Consider the following 18,433-nt stretch of genomic DNA (forward strand, 5'->3'; position numbering starts at 1 on the left):
TAGTGGCCCGCAATTTTTGGACACCCTTACGTATAAAAAGAATTCAGGGGAAAGTATATTATATTCCCAGTTCACACAACTCAAACACAGCTGAACGGATCTTCAAACTTTAAAAGTAAAGTTGAGCTTTGGGCTATGATCAGAAAGACAGTAACAGTCCCAAAAGGAGAATTTATGGGGAAAAAAAATTGAGTGAATAAAAACAAGGTATTAAGTCAAGATGCAAACTTAACATTTTATTATTGAAAAATGCTAAAATAGAAATGAAAATAAAGTCACCCAGTGCATCCTTTGCTGAAACGCAACCATCTCTGGGACTATGCATGACAGATCTACAGACTGGACACTTTAGTAATTGATTTTAAGTGCTGTTCCAGTCTTTCCTCAGTAGTAGTATTTGAATCCTTTTAAAGTGCGTCTTCTACCCAGAGAGAAATAAATCAACAGGAGAAGATTGGAAAAGGATGCTGTACTTAATATAAGATTTTAAGTAAAATGGCTATCCTACTTTGATAAACTGTTCATAATCTCACTCTTTTTTGCGTTCTCAGTTAATTCACTTTGCTTTGAGTTGTCAACCTAAGTGCCGAAAAAGAGATACCTGATTGGCCTGGAGGTCATGTGCTAGATTCTTCCCTCTACTTGAGCTTTGGCATTGTAGCTGTATCTGTGGACATGGTAGAACTAAATGTACTGACAACACAAGCAGGCGTACGTTCCTCTAGTTCCCCAGCAAAAAATCGGAAAGCACATTTTTTCAGGAGTACTATATGCTATACATGCACCAGATATAGTATGACACTTCCCTTGCTATCCCCCAATATATCTGGATGTACAGGATTAGCTTCCATGGCCATAAGCATACTAAAAAAACCCCTCAGAGCTCCCAAATTCTACCACTAAAAGAAAGATTTTGGAGTGCAGAAGTGAAGGATAGAAGCATATGTTTTAGCATGGGTACGATGGCAAAGAATCCACTGATACCTGCCAAGCAATTCTACCGCATTTGCCAGAAACTGAGCTCTGAAAAAATAAGAACAGGAACCCTGGGATTTTCTAAGTATAAACATGATGTAAAGAATCTAAATAACAAAACTGAGCTTTTATTCTGCAAAGGGTAAACACAAGAAGCAAAAGCTCCTTTAACATAAAAGAATGTCAACTATAACTTATAATACAGGAACATGAAGCTAAACTGGCCTTAAAAGAAAAGTTCTCTTAATTAAGTGTGGGGGAGGTTTCTACCTTTCTCTGAATTCACACACACATTAAAAAGATACTTTAGGGTAGAATGAACGTTTTAGGATGATAATAGCATGAAAAATCTTTCACCTCCAGGCTGCCACATCAAATCTAGACCAAACTGGTAGTAACCCTTAATTGTTACTATCCAATAGCTCTTAAGTGGTCTTCATGAATTGTGTTTGATAGCCTCAGTCCTGTCCCTAGTGGACAAATGGACATCATCAAGCTGCCACCACAACAGGCGATCTTGTTGGTAGTCCCAACACACAGGTCAAAGAACTAAAAGATACAGAAACTAAGCTACCCTCTCTTGTCTAGATGAGGTCAAGGTTGAGGTACATCGGTGAGGCAGCATAGGGAAGCCTGCACTGCAGTCACACATGCTCTATCTGTTTTGTGCATATGTACACATAACTGTGTTTTGTGCATATGTTTTGTGCATATTGTGCCTTTAATCAGCAATAAATTAAAATTTAAATAAAAAAGTTTGAAAACCATTTTCAGAAAGAATATTTGCCTTCTCCTTTGGCTACCATCCCCTTTTCATGTTAGCATTTGCCAATGAACATAGAGCAGTTAAATGAGATTTCGTCACGTTTCAAAGATTGGTTAGGTTGTCACAGCATACATTACCATGCCAGTGACCACTCTCTGCCAGCTGCTGCACCGCCTGCAGTCGAATGGTTCTGTCTTCTGATTGACTTCTCTTCAAGAGGACCCACAAGGCACATTCATTATCTTCTGTAAATGTACTAAAATGTTCTTTATAAAAAAAAAAAAATCACATAAATATAATGTTAAAATTAATAAGCATTTCTCTTTCATAGTCACCTTCTTATTACCAACCAAAAATACTATTTCCTGGAATATTAATATGACTTAATAACCATTTATGGAACAATCATTTAATAAGTGCTACAATATCAAAAAATTGGTAACAGATCACTAAACTGGAAGCAACATAATCTTCAGAAGACCATGGCTAAAATCCTGATCCTACTGAAATCAGTGGGAGTTTGTTTTCATTTAATTTAATAGGGCCAGGATTTCACCTCATCTTTTTATACTTTATATAGAGTGTTCAAACTGAGGATCTCAAAATGCTTTATTTATATTTAAGAACTGATCCTGTATAGTGCTTACCAACCATAACTGCCATTGGCTTCAGTGGGAGTTGGAGGTGATCAGCAACTCCAAGGATCTGGGCCTTAATCTACTGAATCACACTCACAACACCTCTGTGAGGTATATATTATAACCATTTGGCAGATGGGTAAATGAGGGCAGAGAGAAAGTTATTTGCCCAACATGTCACATCAAGTTGATTGCAGAATCAGGAACTGAACCTTTGAGTCCTGACACCAAGTCCTGTGCTCTATCACACACACATATCTATTACGAAGAGGTTTCATTCCTTTCAATTAACACTAACAAAAATCACACACTCACACCTAGTTCCTAAAATGAAAAATCTTCCAGGACTTCTTCACCAAACAATGCTTTTGGCATCACAAAAGTCTTAAGCTTCAAATCAATTCTGAAAGAGAATGCAGAATTCTGTCCTAGCATGTGTCTAACATTTGTTATAAAAACATAACGCATATAACTTTCCTTTAAAACAAACTGTTTGTAAAACTGACATGAAATATTATGAACATGTAGGAATATTATAACTACAAACTAGTATCAGATACATAAGAAAAATGCTTCTATTTTCTAAAGGTAATAGATTTGTTCTTTTCTAAACATGAATATTAATCACAGACAAGCCAACATTTCCACTCTTAATACCTACCATCAAAAGGTCTCCGGAGAATTTTAGCTTCGGTTTCTAGTATTTTCCTCACTACTTTATGAAGTTCTTTTCTTGCCTTGTATAGGATTCCTATGAAAATATTATAGGCTTATTCAAGGTTGATCAGGGAATTGTTGTAGTATTATGCCCAGGAACCAACAATCTTAAAGGTTTTAAAAGAATCTCTTCAAACAGTTACTATAGGAAAATATTATACATTTCTCTCTTTTGTATTTTAGGTTATTCTCTTTACATAGGTGTGCTTCCCACTAAGGTCAAAAGAAAAATTAATGCACATATAAATAAGACAGGTTTCAGAGTAACAGCCGTGTTAGTCTGTATTCGTAAAAAGAAAAGGAGTACTTGTGGCACCTTAGAGACTAACCAATTTATTTGAGCATGAGCTTTCGTGAGCTACAGCTCACTTCATCGGATGCATACCGTGGAAACTGCAGCAGATATTGTAGGGAGAGTGGTCACTTTGGATGAGCTATTACCAGCAGGAGAGTGAGTTTGTGTGTGTATGGGGGTGGGGGGGTGAGAAAACCTGGATTTGTGCTGGAAATGGCCCACCTTGATTATCATGCACATTGTAGGGAGAGTGGTCACTTTGGATGAGCTTTTACCAGCAGGAGAGTGAGTTTGTGTGTGTGGTTTTTGGAGGCGGGTGAGGGAGTGAGAGAACCTGGATTTGTGCAGGAAACGGCCCACCTTGATTATCATGCACATTGTGAAGAGAGTTGTCACTTTGGATGGGCTATTACCAGCAGGAGAGTGAGTTTGTGTGTGTATGGGGGTGGGGGGGGTGAGAAAACCTGGATTTGTGCTGGAAATGGCCCACCTTGATTATCATGCACATTGTAGGGAGAGTGGTCACTTTGGATGAGCTTTTACCAGCAGGAGAGTGAGTCTGTGTGTGTGGTTTTTGGAGGCGGGTGAGGGAGTGAGAGAACCTGGATTTGTGCAGGAAACGGCCCACCTTGATTATCATGCACATTGTGAAGAGAGTTGTCACTTTGGATGGGCTATTACCAGCAGGAGAGTGAGTTTGTGTGTGTATGGGGGTGGGGGGGGTGAGAAAACCTGGATTTGTGCTGGAAATGGCCCACCTTGATTATCATGCACATTGTAGGGAGAGTGGTCACTTTGGATGAGCTTTTACCAGCAGGAGAGTGAGTCTGTGTGTGTGGTTTTTGGAGGCGGGTGAGGGAGTGAGAGAACCTGGATTTGTGCAGGAAACGGCCCACCTTGATTATCATGCACATTGTGAAGAGAGTTGTCACTTTGGATGGGCTATTACCAGCAGGAGAGTGAGTTTGTGTGTGTATGGGGGTGGGGGGGTGAGAAAACCTGGATTTGTGCTGGAAATGGCCCACCTTGATTATCATGCACATTGTAGGGAGAGTGGTCACTTTGGATGAGCTTTTACCAGCAGGAGAGTGAGTTTGTGTGTGTGGTTTTTGGAGGCGGGTGAGGGAGTGAGAGAACCTGGATTTGTGCAGGAAACGGCCCACCTTGATTATCATGCACATTGTGAAGAGAGTTGTCACTGTGGATGGGCTATTACCAGCAGGAGAGTGAGTTTGTGTGTAGGGGGGTGGAGGGTGAGAAAACCTGGATTTGTGCTGGAAATGGCCCAACTTGATGATCACTTTAGATAAGCTATTACCAGCAGGAGAGTGGGGTGGGAGGAGGTATTGTTTCATGATCTCTGTGTGTATATAATATCTGCTCCAGTTTCCACGGTATGCATCCGATGAAGTGAGCTGTAGCTCACGAAAGCTCATGCTCAAATAAATTGGTTAGTCTCTAAGGTGCCACAAGTACTCCTTTTCTTTTTATAAATAAGACAAAAGACTGTCATTTTTTTTCTTTAAATTGGAGGAGTGGCTTAAAGTCTCAGGCTCAGGTTTGAAATAACCAGTTTCCATGAAACCATAAATTCAAGTTACAGCAGAATTAAACTTAAACCTTTATCCTTTCAGAGTAGGCATTTTATTGTGTGTGGGTCTTTCAGATGAGGACTTGAGGTCCTACTGTCTCTGCCTGGACATTAAAGACCCTCCGGCACTTTTCACAAAAATAATGATTTGTTACCAAAGCTTCTTTACACACTCACTGGCACGCTGCATGATTTGTGTTGTTTATTCCAACCTACAACCAAGAGCTGCCTGCATGTCAATGTTGCTGTAACTAAAATATTTAGTTTTATAATCCCTTTAATATAGTAGATCCATATTATTTTGCCTCTCATATTACTATATGAGAACTAATAGAAAAAGGAAATTCTTCCAAGTCTGTTATGCAATATTTCTATGGACTGAGATTAAGACTGTCAATCTCTACGTCTACAATGACACCATTCATGTTCACCATTTAAAATGTAAAAGAATAAAACCAATGTGTGCAGGAGGAGAGAGATAGCTTTACCAGTCTAAAACTGTATTTATTTAAATAGCCTGTTAAGTTCTGAAGCAGTTGCCCAACTTTTCAGTTAGAAAGATGCTTTATTTAAAGGACGACAGGGTTTTAGTTTTTTTGAAATAATTTTTTTTTGCAAATTACATTCAAAAAGATAAGAAGCTCAACTAACATTTTCTATATTAGAGAATTATAATAACTTCATAGTGCTTTTTGTTTATGAGACAACAATCATATTCTGAGCCACAAACTCTGAGGCCAAATAATATGGATAAGGTACAATAAAAGCACAGAAGTAGTTTTGTTACAAGATTAGATCAGTACTCTAACACTTAGGTTATACAAGAGATGAAGCAACTCCAGTTCCATTTTCCTAATAAGAATGATAACAAGGCTGTTCTCAAGGGTCCATGAAACAATGTCAGTTTAAGTGATCAGCAGTTATACATATGTGTCAGATGACGCTCAAAAAAATAAAGGGAGGACAATGAATAGATAATCATCTTTACCATTTGACTCTGGAAGAGGGAAAATTGAATGCATACCTTGTGCGATGCAAGATAGCACAGCTGAACAGTAGTCAGCACCGACAGTTGCATTTATTACTGTCGAGATCCTCACCCACACTCCAGCACCTGTGTGCCATGTCAAAGAGCCAGAGAGGCATATAAGAGCCCTAAAAGCTCTGTACCCAGATGGGGCAGGAATCCCTAGGTACAAGCACTGTCAAAAACGGCAGTGAGGCTGCCACCTCCAAGGACCCCTTTGTAAGGCAGGGTGAAGGGCATGTGCTGGGGTGGGAGGGGATCTACCAAGGGTGGGACTGCAGCATGTGGGGCTGTGGAGATTCCAGGTAGCCCTGGGAGGCTGCTGTGATTTAGACACGTTCCAAGGGCGGTCTACATTATGTCGGGGGCCCTGTAGCAGCCTAGGATCAGAAGTGCACAAGAGTGGTTTAATGTCACCTTATCTCTGTCCCACACTGGGCTATGATTCAATAGAAGAATCTCACATTATGTTTATTATGGGACGACGCAGCGTGACCAAATTCTTTTTAGTCCTCTTTTACCATCCCAGTGACTCACGCATTGTTTGAAAAGCTGCTCTCTTAGCTCTGTCTCTCAGCACACAATCTTACATAGCTTACCTTGACATTCACCGGGATCTAAAGAAACTGTATGTACATAAATATAGGACTTCAGTTTCTCTTGCTGTACAACGTGAGTATCAAGTGTCAGTAACTTCTTTAGGGCCAAAACTTCATATGTAATAAATACGAAACCTCTTAAAAAAAGAAAAGAAAATGGAATATAAATACTGTATTAGTCAAAGAGTTTAAGGCAGAAGGGACCACCATATCATCTAGAAATACAAATGCAAAGAATGAAGACGACAAATATAGGTTGAAAACTGTTTTAAGGTAAATCATCATTTGCTCTATAGAGAATATATTTTATCAAATACAATATACGCATTTGATCTTCTTTGTAATCAAGTGTTTGACATGTTGCAGGGACCAGTATAGGGTCTCAAATAATCAGGGCAAAGAAAGAGAAGTGATCTTAATGGACAGTACCTCAAAATATGCAAAGATGTTCAGTTATCATTTAAAACTTAAGGTACTTCATGTTTAAAGATTATTTAGCAAGATCCTTTTTTGGGAAGTGACATAACTTCAGATATAAATAAAAGATATAAATTAGATGAGTAATTGTTAGTTACAACTTACCCGAGAATAAGTGATCCAGTTAATTTTGAAATTTTTCCTTAAACAAACAAAAAACACCCAAAGTCAAACAAACTGTGTGCATACAAATTGTTATTAAAAAGTTAAGGCATTTGATCAGTTCTGGATACTGTACGTCAAAGATTATAAAAATGTTAAAGAGGAATAGAGCAGGCTTTTCACGCTCATTTTTCTGTTTCTGACTCCATGTTTTCAGTAGTTGAAAACTAGTGATAGATTTTACATTCAACATTCTTCCCCTCTAGTTTTAAATTACAAAACCCCTGCTCTCACAGCTAAATAAACTAATAAATCTTTTGTTACTGACAGTATATCAGCAGCAGGTGATCAACAATATGGCTTGTACTGAACAGTTGCCATAAACTATGAAGAAGATTCCTCCTTTAAATAAATAATTTCATTGAGATCTCTGCTGTGTGGGGGTGAATACAGGAAGATACATGCTCTTATCTGTTAAGCCTTGCAAAGGTGTCTCATAGGTTTTCTTTACAGAAATTCAGTCAAATCTCATTCATCTAAACAGGACAGCTGACACAGTATTTGGCACTTATAGTGCTTTACACTTTAATTCTAAGGACACTGGCCAGGACTAAGGCATCTTATACCTGGACAAGGTGAACCTGTTTTTGGATTCCATTGGAGCCAATGGAGAGGGTCTGTCACAACTGAGAGGAGCGAATCCCAATACGACATATCTCATCCTCTCAAGAATAAATTTCCTTGGGAGACTTGCCCCACCTCCTACTCCACCAGGTTCTGCCCTTGCAGGGAAGTAGCATGGAGCAGGCTTCTCAAAGATTTCTGGTATGAAAACAAGAAGCAGCTACATGCCAGAAAAGTTACTGACAGGGAAGGTAAAACAGGCATGAAACACGAAGTCTGCTATCTATCAAGAATGGAAGTATCCAGTCTTCGATGCTGGGTCAGAGAGATTAAGAATCCAGAGGGCTCTTCTTCTAGAGGGAAAGCAGAAGGAAGGTAGAGAGTAAGAAAGAAGAATGGTAGGCCTACTGCCAGCAGGCAGGCAGGAAAAGAAAACAGAAGCTACGTTTACTCAAATGTTGCCCCTTGCTTTAAGAATCTCAGGATAAGTTTGTTCCTATGGTTCTAAGGTGAAAAAACCTTATTGAATGAGGTCAATTTATGGCAGCTTAATGAGATGGTAATTTTTTGAAGACTGCCATTTTGTGTTCTAAAAATCTTTCGGGGTTTTTTTCCCCCAAATAAATTACGTTTCTAGCCTTTCTGGTTGTGAAGCTTATCCTTTGTGATATGAAGCATTAACCAGTGCAGAGCTGTCTGTCTGAGCAATGCTAGCTACTCCACTCATGCCAGTGAAGTGTTGATGTTGACGCATAATAATTATATTTTAAATGACAGCTCTGTTTGCCAAGGTCAGTGATGGCAATACTCTGGAGGTATGGGAGAGAGACTGAAAACATGAACATATCATCTCCTAGTCTTTTGGGGTTACAAATGGTATGTAGACCTTCCCAATATCATCTTGTGAAGTCCAATCCATAATTTAAATACACAGCTTACTGTAGCAACACAGTCATTTTTATGAGCTCTTCACGTTGATATTTACAGAATTGCACTTACTGATATCTTTCCACGGCAGATCACTTTTTGTGATTGGACCAGAAGTTCCTATTCTTCTGCAGCAAAATACACAATAAGCAGCCAACGACATTCTGTAGACATACAAACAAAAATTATTAATTTAGGTAATATAATTAAAAACCTGCAGCAAATTTCTGTGTCTTTTGCCCTCAAGATCAGAAAAGCATTATTCATTTATACTGAATACTAAAGTGACAGACAGCTAGAAACTAAGAAATCCATAAATTACTGCATTTGGTAGCTTACATTCAGTGCTAAAAGTTTAACACAGTGCTTTATAAAACAGTGTGTTGCAATTGATTTTACTGTGCATATTTTTCAAACTACCTCTTTCCTCTAGTAAGTCTCCTTTGCTGCATCTTAGTAGCTATTCATTAAGTACCATATAGTTCCACAACTCCATAAAGTCATTACTCTGTATCATACATGCTTTTCAACCACCAACATGTAATAATCTCATTGTTCTTAATGTTCAGAATTTAATTTGTTTTAGGAAATTGATCTATACAACCATCTGCTCGATGGGGCTTTCAACAACAAACATTTACATCTTTGAAAGATATATTTCACAGAAACTGTTAGAAGTCTTCTGCTGTTAAAAGAGTTATGATCAAGTCAACAGTTTTCACATGAAGGTCACAATGTTCAAGGTAATCGTGAATCTGAATAGAGTCCATGAGGAGCCCACACTGCACTGACCCTGCAGCACCAGCTCCTGTCCTGTGGGGCTCAGTCCAGGTCCTGGCTCTGGGTGTTGCAACACCTCTCAGGTTTGGCCCTTCCGTAGATGGAAATGGAAGGGTGACTTGGCCAAATTTGATTAGCACTGCAACCTAGCTGCACCTAGAGTCACAATAGCACTCCGGAGCGGCACATCCACCTTTCTGTAGACGGAAACAGAGGGGTGGATGCACCAAACCTGAGTGGTGCTGCAACCACATGTGATAGATTGCAGCACCCAGAGTGGGGAGCTGGACCCAGCTCCATGGGACAGGAGCTGCTAATGTGGGCTGAAGGTAGGGTGTCTCCAGAGATAACATGCTTGTTAACAGCAAAAATACTTTTAAATAAATAATATATAGAGGTGAGAAACAACAGACCTCAGCCCTACTGTCCCTCTGCAAATTTGTGCTCACAGAGTCAATCCTTTAACTCTCTCTAAAAGTGCAAAGTTTCAAAAAGTTCAATGAATTCTTCAGGGCAGAACAGATCTGGACAAGGGGAAGAAGTCTGGAGAGAAATGTGAGAAGGGAGGGACAGGCAGTAAAAACAAAAGTGAAACTGTTTGAGCAGCATATTCCAAAAATCTTGAGGTCTTTCTGAGTGTAGCCTTCTTTGATTTGAGATCTACCATACCATTCGCTCATGAGAAGGGAAAACCGATAATGGCAACAGGCTGTAAACGAGACCCAGTTTGGGAATAAGAACCGTTCAAGAAATGTATGTTTGCTGATGATGTTTTAAAGAAAGTCACACCAGTGAACTGATGGAAGTCAATTAAGCACTTGGATTCAGAGACTGTTGAAGTGATAATCTCACTTTTAACAGCAGTAGCTTCTTCTGCAGGTGTAGAAAGAATATTTTCTTCCTTTGGACTAATTCATTCCAAATTGAGAAATCGTTTGGGACCTGAAAAAGCAGGAAAGCTTGTTTTTCTTTTCCAGATTATGAACAAACAGGAAAATGAAGGTGAAAACGATTGAGTTAGCTGCAGAAGCCAATATTTTAAGTTTCTCATGTTGACCTGGCTGACATAGTCTATTTAATTTTTGCGGGTTTTTTAAAATATTTCATTTAACTATTTTAGTTAAAACAATTTTAAAAAAACAAACCTGATTTTAAAAAACTTGAATGTTTAACTAAATTCAAAAATTCATATGCTTGTTTTGTTAAAATATTATGTTTGCTGTTGAAGAAAAAAATGCAGAATACATAACACTGTTGTTTTAGTTAAATAAAACAATTTAAATGTCTGTCTGGTGATGTTCTCCTCCTAATTCAGCATGGCAAGAAAATACTCCAAATATTAATGATTAACCTGTTGAATTGGAGATAGTTCATCTCCCCATGACTTCATAAATATCTACTTCAATTACCTTTGGTAAATGAAATAACCAAACAATCATTCATTTTTTGATATAGCTGTAAAACTAATCTGAAAAGCTTTCAAAATAAATCACTTTAAAAATGTATAGTGTGTACCTTCTAAAAATGAAACCTCCATCTCTCTCTGAGTTGTGAAGAATATGTATTAAGGTTATAACAACCAACAAGAATGCACTTTTATGTAGAAATCCATGATTAAATCAAGTCTTCCCAACTAATGATTTAAATCAAATCCACCCTGGTTTCTGGCCAATGGGAACTGGGTGGGGGTGCCTGCAGGCGAGTGTCGCACAGAGCCAGACCTGTTGCTGGCTGCTTCAGGGGTGCAGCGTGGTCCACAGTGCCAGGACAGGCAGGAAGCCTGACTCTGCATACCGGCTGCGTAGCTGACTGGGAGGTAAGTCTGTGCCGGAGGTAAGTCTGTGCCCCAACCCCATGCCCCAGCCCTGAGACCCCCCCAAACCTGGAACCCCTTTCTGCACAACAAACCACTCATCCCCGGCACCACCCCAGAGCCTGCACCACCATCCCAGAGTCCTGACCCCTCCCGCATCCAAACCCCCTACCCCAGCCCTGAGCCCCCTCCCACACCCTGAACCCCTCATTCCCGGCCCCACCCCACAGCCCTCACTCCCCCACCCCAACCCTCTGCCCCAGCCCTGAGCCCCTCCCATGCCCAAACCCCTCATCCCCAGCTTTGTTGGGCCGCGGGCATCAACAATTTTCTTCAACTGGGTCCCAAGAAAAAAGAGCTTGAAAACTACTGGTCTACTACATTGAGAGGTCAGGTATGAAGCAAAATAGATATCTGATGTGAGTACAGTCACCACCACAACCACAAAGCATATTTTAAGAATATGGAAGCTTTGAATAATTAGTTTTGCCAACGGAACATACCACAGTGAGTCTATCACTGTAGTATCCGAGTGCCTCACAAATATGTGACATACGTAACTACCATTATCCCCATTTAGACATGGGGAACTGAGGCTTAGATAGCCACACTAAAATTTTCTCAAATATATAGGGCTAGTCTACACTACCACGCTACACTGGCGCAGCTGAACCGATGCAGCTGCGCCACTGTAGCATATCTGGTGAAGATGGGCTATGCTGACAGGAGAGCACTCTCCCATCGGCATAATTACTCTACCTCAACTAGAGGCAGAAGATATGTCAGCAGAAGAGTGTTTGCTGCCTACAGAGAGTGATGTGGACATCACTTTAAGTCGATGTAACTTGCATCGCTCAGGAGGGTGGCTTTTTCCACACCCGTGAACGACATAAGTTACATCGACTTAAGCGGTAGTGTAGACAAGCCCATAGGGTTATCTCTTACTCCTCAAGTAGTACCACTGAAGTCAGTGCCACTACTCAAGAAATTAGGTGCTATTCAATGTAAGTAAGGGAATCACAATCTCGCCCAAAGTGATAAAGTGACTTGCTCAAGTAAGTGTCAGAACCGAGAACTGAACCAAGATCTCCTAAGTCCCTGTCTAATGCCTTAAGCTCCAAACCATTTTTCTTATGTACAAATGTGGTACACAGTTCTCTTAAACTGTAATAACGTTCCCTTGTTACCTCCAGAGAAAGAATAATATTGTCTCACCGGGCCTGAATCGCCATGCACTACCCTTCTCCCCTAGTCCGTTGGAGCGATTTAATACTGCTTCTAGCAGAGTTAACTCCTGTGCAGATCTAAACTTGGAAATCCAATGGTATTTGAGTAGCTTCTGCACAGCTCCACTCTATTCTTCACACAAATTTTGAAGAAAACTTCAAATGAAGTGCAATAGTGTCAGTGACACAGAATTTGACTATTATTGGCTGTATTTGATGCAACAATAAGAGATGTGTATTCAGATTCTCTTTCATGTCTTAAATCTCATGTGGAAATCTCAGGATATAACACTAATTAAGATACATGAGAAGCATCACATATTGGGGGAAGCTGATTGTGTTCCCCCTACAGATGTCCCCTTTATGGTCATAAAGGGTTTAAGTGTTACAGAGTAAGTGTTACTCCTTCTACATATAATTTATATGGGACCAATTGCACTAATATCAGGGCAGAGACCAAGATTTAACTGCATTGTCCCAGCAGATATTCACTTGGAGGACAGAATTAACCTCCTTAAAATTAAAATAACTCCAAGATTTGATAATTTTTTTCAACATTTGCAAATTACAGTACCAATAAAATTTAGAAGATACTATTCTACCAACTAAGTCTGAAGTAACACTAGGGCTCTGGGCAGTCTAACTGTTATTTTCAGACATGGATTCAAGAAGAGGCAAAGTGCTGTTGGCTAAATTAACTAATTATCATCTACATGGGGCTCAGAATCAGATCTGGCACAGAAACCTTATAAGAAGAGATGTATTGGTCAATAAAACTTTATTAAAAACTATCTTAAAATAACTACCTTATTTCACTGACTGCCCAGCATGTGTCTTATTAGGATTAAACAAACAAATACACTCACAACCATTGGAAAACCAGAAGACAGAGTTAAGGTTGCAGTTCTCAGACAAGATGATGGAAGGCAAGTAGTTGAGGTTCAGAAGTTCGAACTGATGAGTTGAAGGCTGAATGACTTCATTACTTACTTTCCTTGGTTTTTTTGGTTCGTGTTGGTGGCATATGCAACCTAGCAACCTTAACCAAAAGTTTAAGGTGTTTTTTGTGGGGGAATTCTATATCCATATATAAAAAGCATAATTGAAGATTGAGATATGGCACATCCCCTGCAGGGAGTGGAATGAATCATTATGGAAAATATAATCAAGTTGTTCAGAAAGATTTAAAAGATGATTAATGAGAAATTGGTTGAATGCTTAATAGTCAAAAACTGTGTACAGGTTCCTACATAGTATGTATATCGTATATACTATAAAAATTAACAAAATATTATAAAAATATCAAAAACTGTGTACAGGTTCCTACATAATATGTTCATATCCAGTTTCACAAGGAAGTGATGGGAATCCAGAAGAGATGTGTTGCCATTCATATTATATGTGGCACTTTTTACACAAGTGTGATTGTTCTGTGTGCATTACAGTTTGAATTTTGGTAATCAAATGGGTTCAAATGGATCCAATAAGACAAGAGACCCAATGGAGTCAATACATGGGAAGATCCGGCAATCCAGTGTCACACAATGGAAAACCACTCCGACTTCTGATCACAACAGTAATCAAATATATATATATAAACTAATACGGAGCACTTTATGGCAAATCCTAATAGATGTTCAGAGTCTTTCCAGAATATTTGGAATATGTTTCTTCCAATGTAGTGATGGATTCCATAAGAATACTAAGGTAGATTCCAAACCTAGGATTATTGATAATACAGATATGGTATGTTACCTTAAAATATAAACAAAACAAAAATTATAATATGCCCCTAGGTACACTGCGGTAACAACACAGATTTATTATTTTATTACAGGAAAGAACATAACATAAGAACGGCCATACTGGGTCAGACCAAAGGTCCATCTAGCTAAGTATCCTGTCTTCTGACAGTGGCCAATCCTAGGTGCCCCAGAGGGAATGAACAGAACAGGTAATTATCAAGTCATCCATACCCTGTCACCCATTCCCAACTTCTGGCAGACAGAGGCTAGGGACACCATCCCTGCCCCCGCTGGCTAACAGCCATTGCTGGACCTATCCTCCATGAATGTATCTAGTTCTTTTTTGAACCTTGTTATAGCCTTGGTCTTCACAACATCCTCTGGCAGAGTTCCACAGGTTGACTGTATCATTGGATGTTTGTATTCATATGCTTATGTAAGCTGCATTATTGAAGACATTAATTTCTAAAATGCATTTAAAAAACAGATGAGTACTATCAAACATCTGTTCAACAATTAACTAATTATATTGGGAATATAAAAGTGCCTTTTAAATAAACAAGTGTCAAATTAATTCACCATATGACCACAGTTCTTACTAACTCAAAATGACAAACTAATGCATGCACACATTGACAGCGCTCCTATATGAAAGGTCTTTATGGGCCTGATCTTGAGGGATGCTGAGCACCCGTAACTCCCAGTTAATTTAAAGTAATCTCCAAAGGGAAAAAAATAAAAATGGGCTTGTGCCCCTTTTTGGTATTTGTTAGTTTCTGATTAATACTATTCCACTTTTTCCAAGAAAAAGAGGCAGTTGCTTGGTGTGATGAGTTGGGGAGTCTTATCTGTACAAATTCTAATAATATGGAGTTGTTGCTATGAAAATTGTTATACCTCTATAGGGATTTCAACACTGCTGGCAAGACCCTGTCACATCTTCCCCAGACCAGCAACAATGGAGAGTCATCAATCTTAATAATTATACTCTGACCACACAATAATTATGCTAAGGAGGGTTCCCAAATTAGGAAATGAGTTCTCTCCAACTTCCCTCAGCACGGGGCTGGAGAATGGAAGTTCCTGAAGCAGGACAAAGAGAGAGATGACAAAAGCAGGTTATAAAAGTCGCACCAGGTCAAGACTTGTATAAACATAGGAAGTTGTGAGGGGAAGAGGATGGACCAACCAAGGTCAGAGAAGGCATAATGGAGAGAGAAGGCTCAGTGTTTCAGAATATAAACCATGCACTGAAACAGAAAGACTCTAGATAGTCCCAAGGGACTCTGACCTAACCCCAAAGAATACTCTGAAGTGGTGAGGAAACTGAGGCAGGGAATTATATGAAGGGTTTATTATTTTTGCAAAGATCTGTATATGTCTCATGCTATTAAAGAGCAGAATTGTGAGTCCCGTGGAAAGTCTGTATGTGTTGTGTGCCACACCTTATCACATGGTCCTTGAAGAGGTAAACCAGAAGGCTCACACCTTCAGGTGGAGATATAGGAGAGGGTGTGTTTAAACGACAAGAGGATTGCCCTGGTTCTAGGGGCTGCACAGGGGGCCATGTGGTCGCAGCTTTCAGGAGGGGATCCTAGATAGAAGCTCTGCACCTCAAGTGCGTGCCTACAGATCCCAAGACATGGACTGTGCCTGGCCTCTGTTAAGACTGCAAATGCTTAAAATACTTGAGGATCCAGCAGCTAGGTAACCTCACAGCAGTCTGGCGAGCAGCCAGGAAGGGGACACTCAACTGGACCTGTGACACTTGGTTCCTTCCCTTCAGCTCCCGCAATGAAGCTTGGGTCTTCTGTTCCCAGAAAAACCTCTATAGTCCTGTCTATGCTAAGGAGGCTTTAGAAAAATTTCCTAGCATTACTAATATCAACTTAATTCAGCCATAGCATAGATAACAGCAGCAGCCAGCAGGCTATTTCCTCAGCATTGTGATATCTAATCCTGCACAAAATAAGCCTAAACTGGTGGGGGAAGGGGCAGAGTGAAGGCACTTCGTCTATATGAGCATACTCAGGTACAAGCTGAGCAGCAAATCTGGAGAGGGCAGGTGATTTTGCATGCCCCCCTCCAAGTCGCCTCTGACAAGGTGCTGAAAAGATGGCTGGCAGCTGGCACGCTGTCTACACTACAGTTCTCAACATTGTTAACACCAGCTCCTCTAAACCAGAGTATGCATTCGCTTGATACAGGGCAGACAAGGCCTATGCTGACTGGAGAACTAGTGAAAGGATGTCACAAGACTCAAGAGAATGAAAACTGAGCAAAATGAGAGTATCTATAAACTCTTCACCATAGGTAGAACATGCTACTGGAGTGGTTATTAAGAATTAAGTGGTTAAGAAAAAGATGCACTGCATTACGGCTAAGTATTTTTGTTGGGTCTCTCGAGACACGATCAAGTTTATGGTCTAATCCTACTTTCAGAAAGATTTTTATAATACCACTTGATCATAGTCTGTAACTGCAGTAAGCACAGTTAATCTGTAACAGAAAACACTGCAGTTCCCCGCAAGCATCAGAAATTTCATGTGAAAAACACAAGGCTAAAGTCAATGTCATTCCTTTGTCTTCAATGGGCCTTGTATCCCCTAAGGGGCAATATTGCGTAAGAGCTCAGAAGAACAAGACAGACAAGGTGGGTGAGGCAATATCTTTAACTGAACGAACTTCTGTAGGTGAGAGAGAAGCTTTTGAGTTCCACAGAACTCTTCTTCAAGCAGAAGAATAAGTGGTTACTCTAGGCAGGAGAACAGATCTGTCTCCAACCCAAAAGTGTAGTTAGCATTCTGCCTGTTTTCAGCACAGGGTTTAGGGCTGTCAACTGTTGGAATTTAGGACAAACATGATATTATGATAAGACAACACTCCCTTTGCCAAAGTTATTTGGGGTCCTGACAGTTTTCCACTAAAATCAGGAGAATCCCAGAATCTCTGGGATCATGCTCTTGGGCTGCAGGGAGGAAGAAGTATTAGTCTCAGACAGTTTTATAGCTATGAAACATCAAGATGTCACAACGACAAAGAGGGAACAACCAGACGCTTTAAAGATGCCATGCAAAGGGAGAGGGGGGTTATGCCTTTTTACTTCTTTAAAACATGTTAATGAAATCTAAACGATTATTTTTATTTATGCTTTTTCCCCACCCCTTCTTCACATTATTCCTCGGAGACTCTACAATGGCCGGAAAACTAGCAAAGCAGCAGACAAGAGTCAATGGAGTGAAAGCTGAGCAACTCAGAGGGGAAGTGATTTTCAGTTAGGGTACTCAGGACTGGTTATTTTTGTTGCCTTCATTAAGTGCTATTTACCTCTCTCTCTATTGTGAAAACTACAGTAACTATTTATTCTTATCCTTTGGCTCCTATCTTTTTAACCAGGGCCTACCCTTATCCCACAACTGCTTACTTTGCTTAAGAGCCTTTGGTAAAGTACCTTGTCAAAGGTTTTCTGAAAGTCCAGTTACACTACATCCACTGGATCACCCTTGTCCACATGCCTGCTGATACCCTCAAAGAATGCTAATAAATTGGTGAGGCATGCGTCCCTTTTCCAAAAGCCAGGCTGACTCCCAACATACTATGTTCTTCTATGTGTCAAATAATTCTGTTCTAGTTCCAACCAAGTTGCCTGGTTCTGAAGTTAGGCTTACCGGCCTGTAATCGCCAAGATCGCCCCGGGAGCCCATTGCAAAAACTTCATTGAGCTTCTCCACCACAGCCTTGTCTTCCTTGACTGCTCCTTCGGCACCTGGATCGTCCAGCGGCCCCACTGACAGTTTGGCAGGCTTCCCGCTGCTGTTGCAGTTTACAGTTTTGTTTGCTGTTAGTTTTAATCTTTTTTTCTAGTTGCTCTTCCCATTGTTTTCCGGCCTGTCTCATGACACCTCCCCACGATCCTGCCCGGCCCCCCCTGCAGTCCCCAGCACAGGGGCTGCCAGAGTCGCTCCCCTCACGTGAATGGGCCAACAGCCCCGCCCCCAGGCTCGCTCAGCCCCCACCCCCGTTACCTACCCCGCTCCCGGGCCGCCGCCGCCGCCTCTGCCTCTCTCTCTCTCCCCCAGCTCCTGACAGCTGTCCGCGACGTACCCGTGTGTCGTCAACACGCAAGGAGGC

At 40.4% G+C, this 18,433-nt stretch overlaps 1 protein-coding gene across 4 annotated transcripts in view; it reads right to left on the minus strand.

Moving 5' to 3' along the window:
* SERAC1 (serine active site containing 1) overlaps positions 1-18,369 on the minus strand; it is a 44,648-nt gene extending 26,279 nt beyond the window's left edge. For 3 of the 4 annotated variants that reach the window (XR_013345666.1, XR_013345667.1, XM_077813268.1), the window contains exons 1-7: positions 18,332-18,369; positions 17,971-18,115; positions 8,811-8,902; positions 7,191-7,227; positions 6,609-6,745; positions 3,041-3,130; positions 1,879-2,007 (exon numbers count right to left, since the gene is read on the minus strand). Coding sequence is in view for 2 of the 4 variants with exons in the window: in XM_077813268.1 (XP_077669394.1) it covers positions 1,879-2,007; positions 3,041-3,130; positions 6,609-6,745; positions 7,191-7,227; positions 8,811-8,902; positions 17,971-18,020 (535 nt within the window). In the remaining 2 variants the exon portion in view is untranslated. The remainder of the gene's footprint in view (positions 1-1,878; positions 2,008-3,040; positions 3,131-6,608; positions 6,746-7,190; positions 7,228-8,810; positions 8,903-17,970; positions 18,116-18,331) is intronic. The other variant, XM_077813269.1, reaches the window with a different exon arrangement.
* Positions 18,370-18,433: the final 64 nt, after the last annotated feature.

Source organism: Eretmochelys imbricata, chromosome 3 (genome assembly GCF_965152235.1).
Source record: "Eretmochelys imbricata isolate rEreImb1 chromosome 3, rEreImb1.hap1, whole genome shotgun sequence".
NCBI lineage: Eukaryota > Metazoa > Chordata > Testudines > Cheloniidae > Eretmochelys > Eretmochelys imbricata.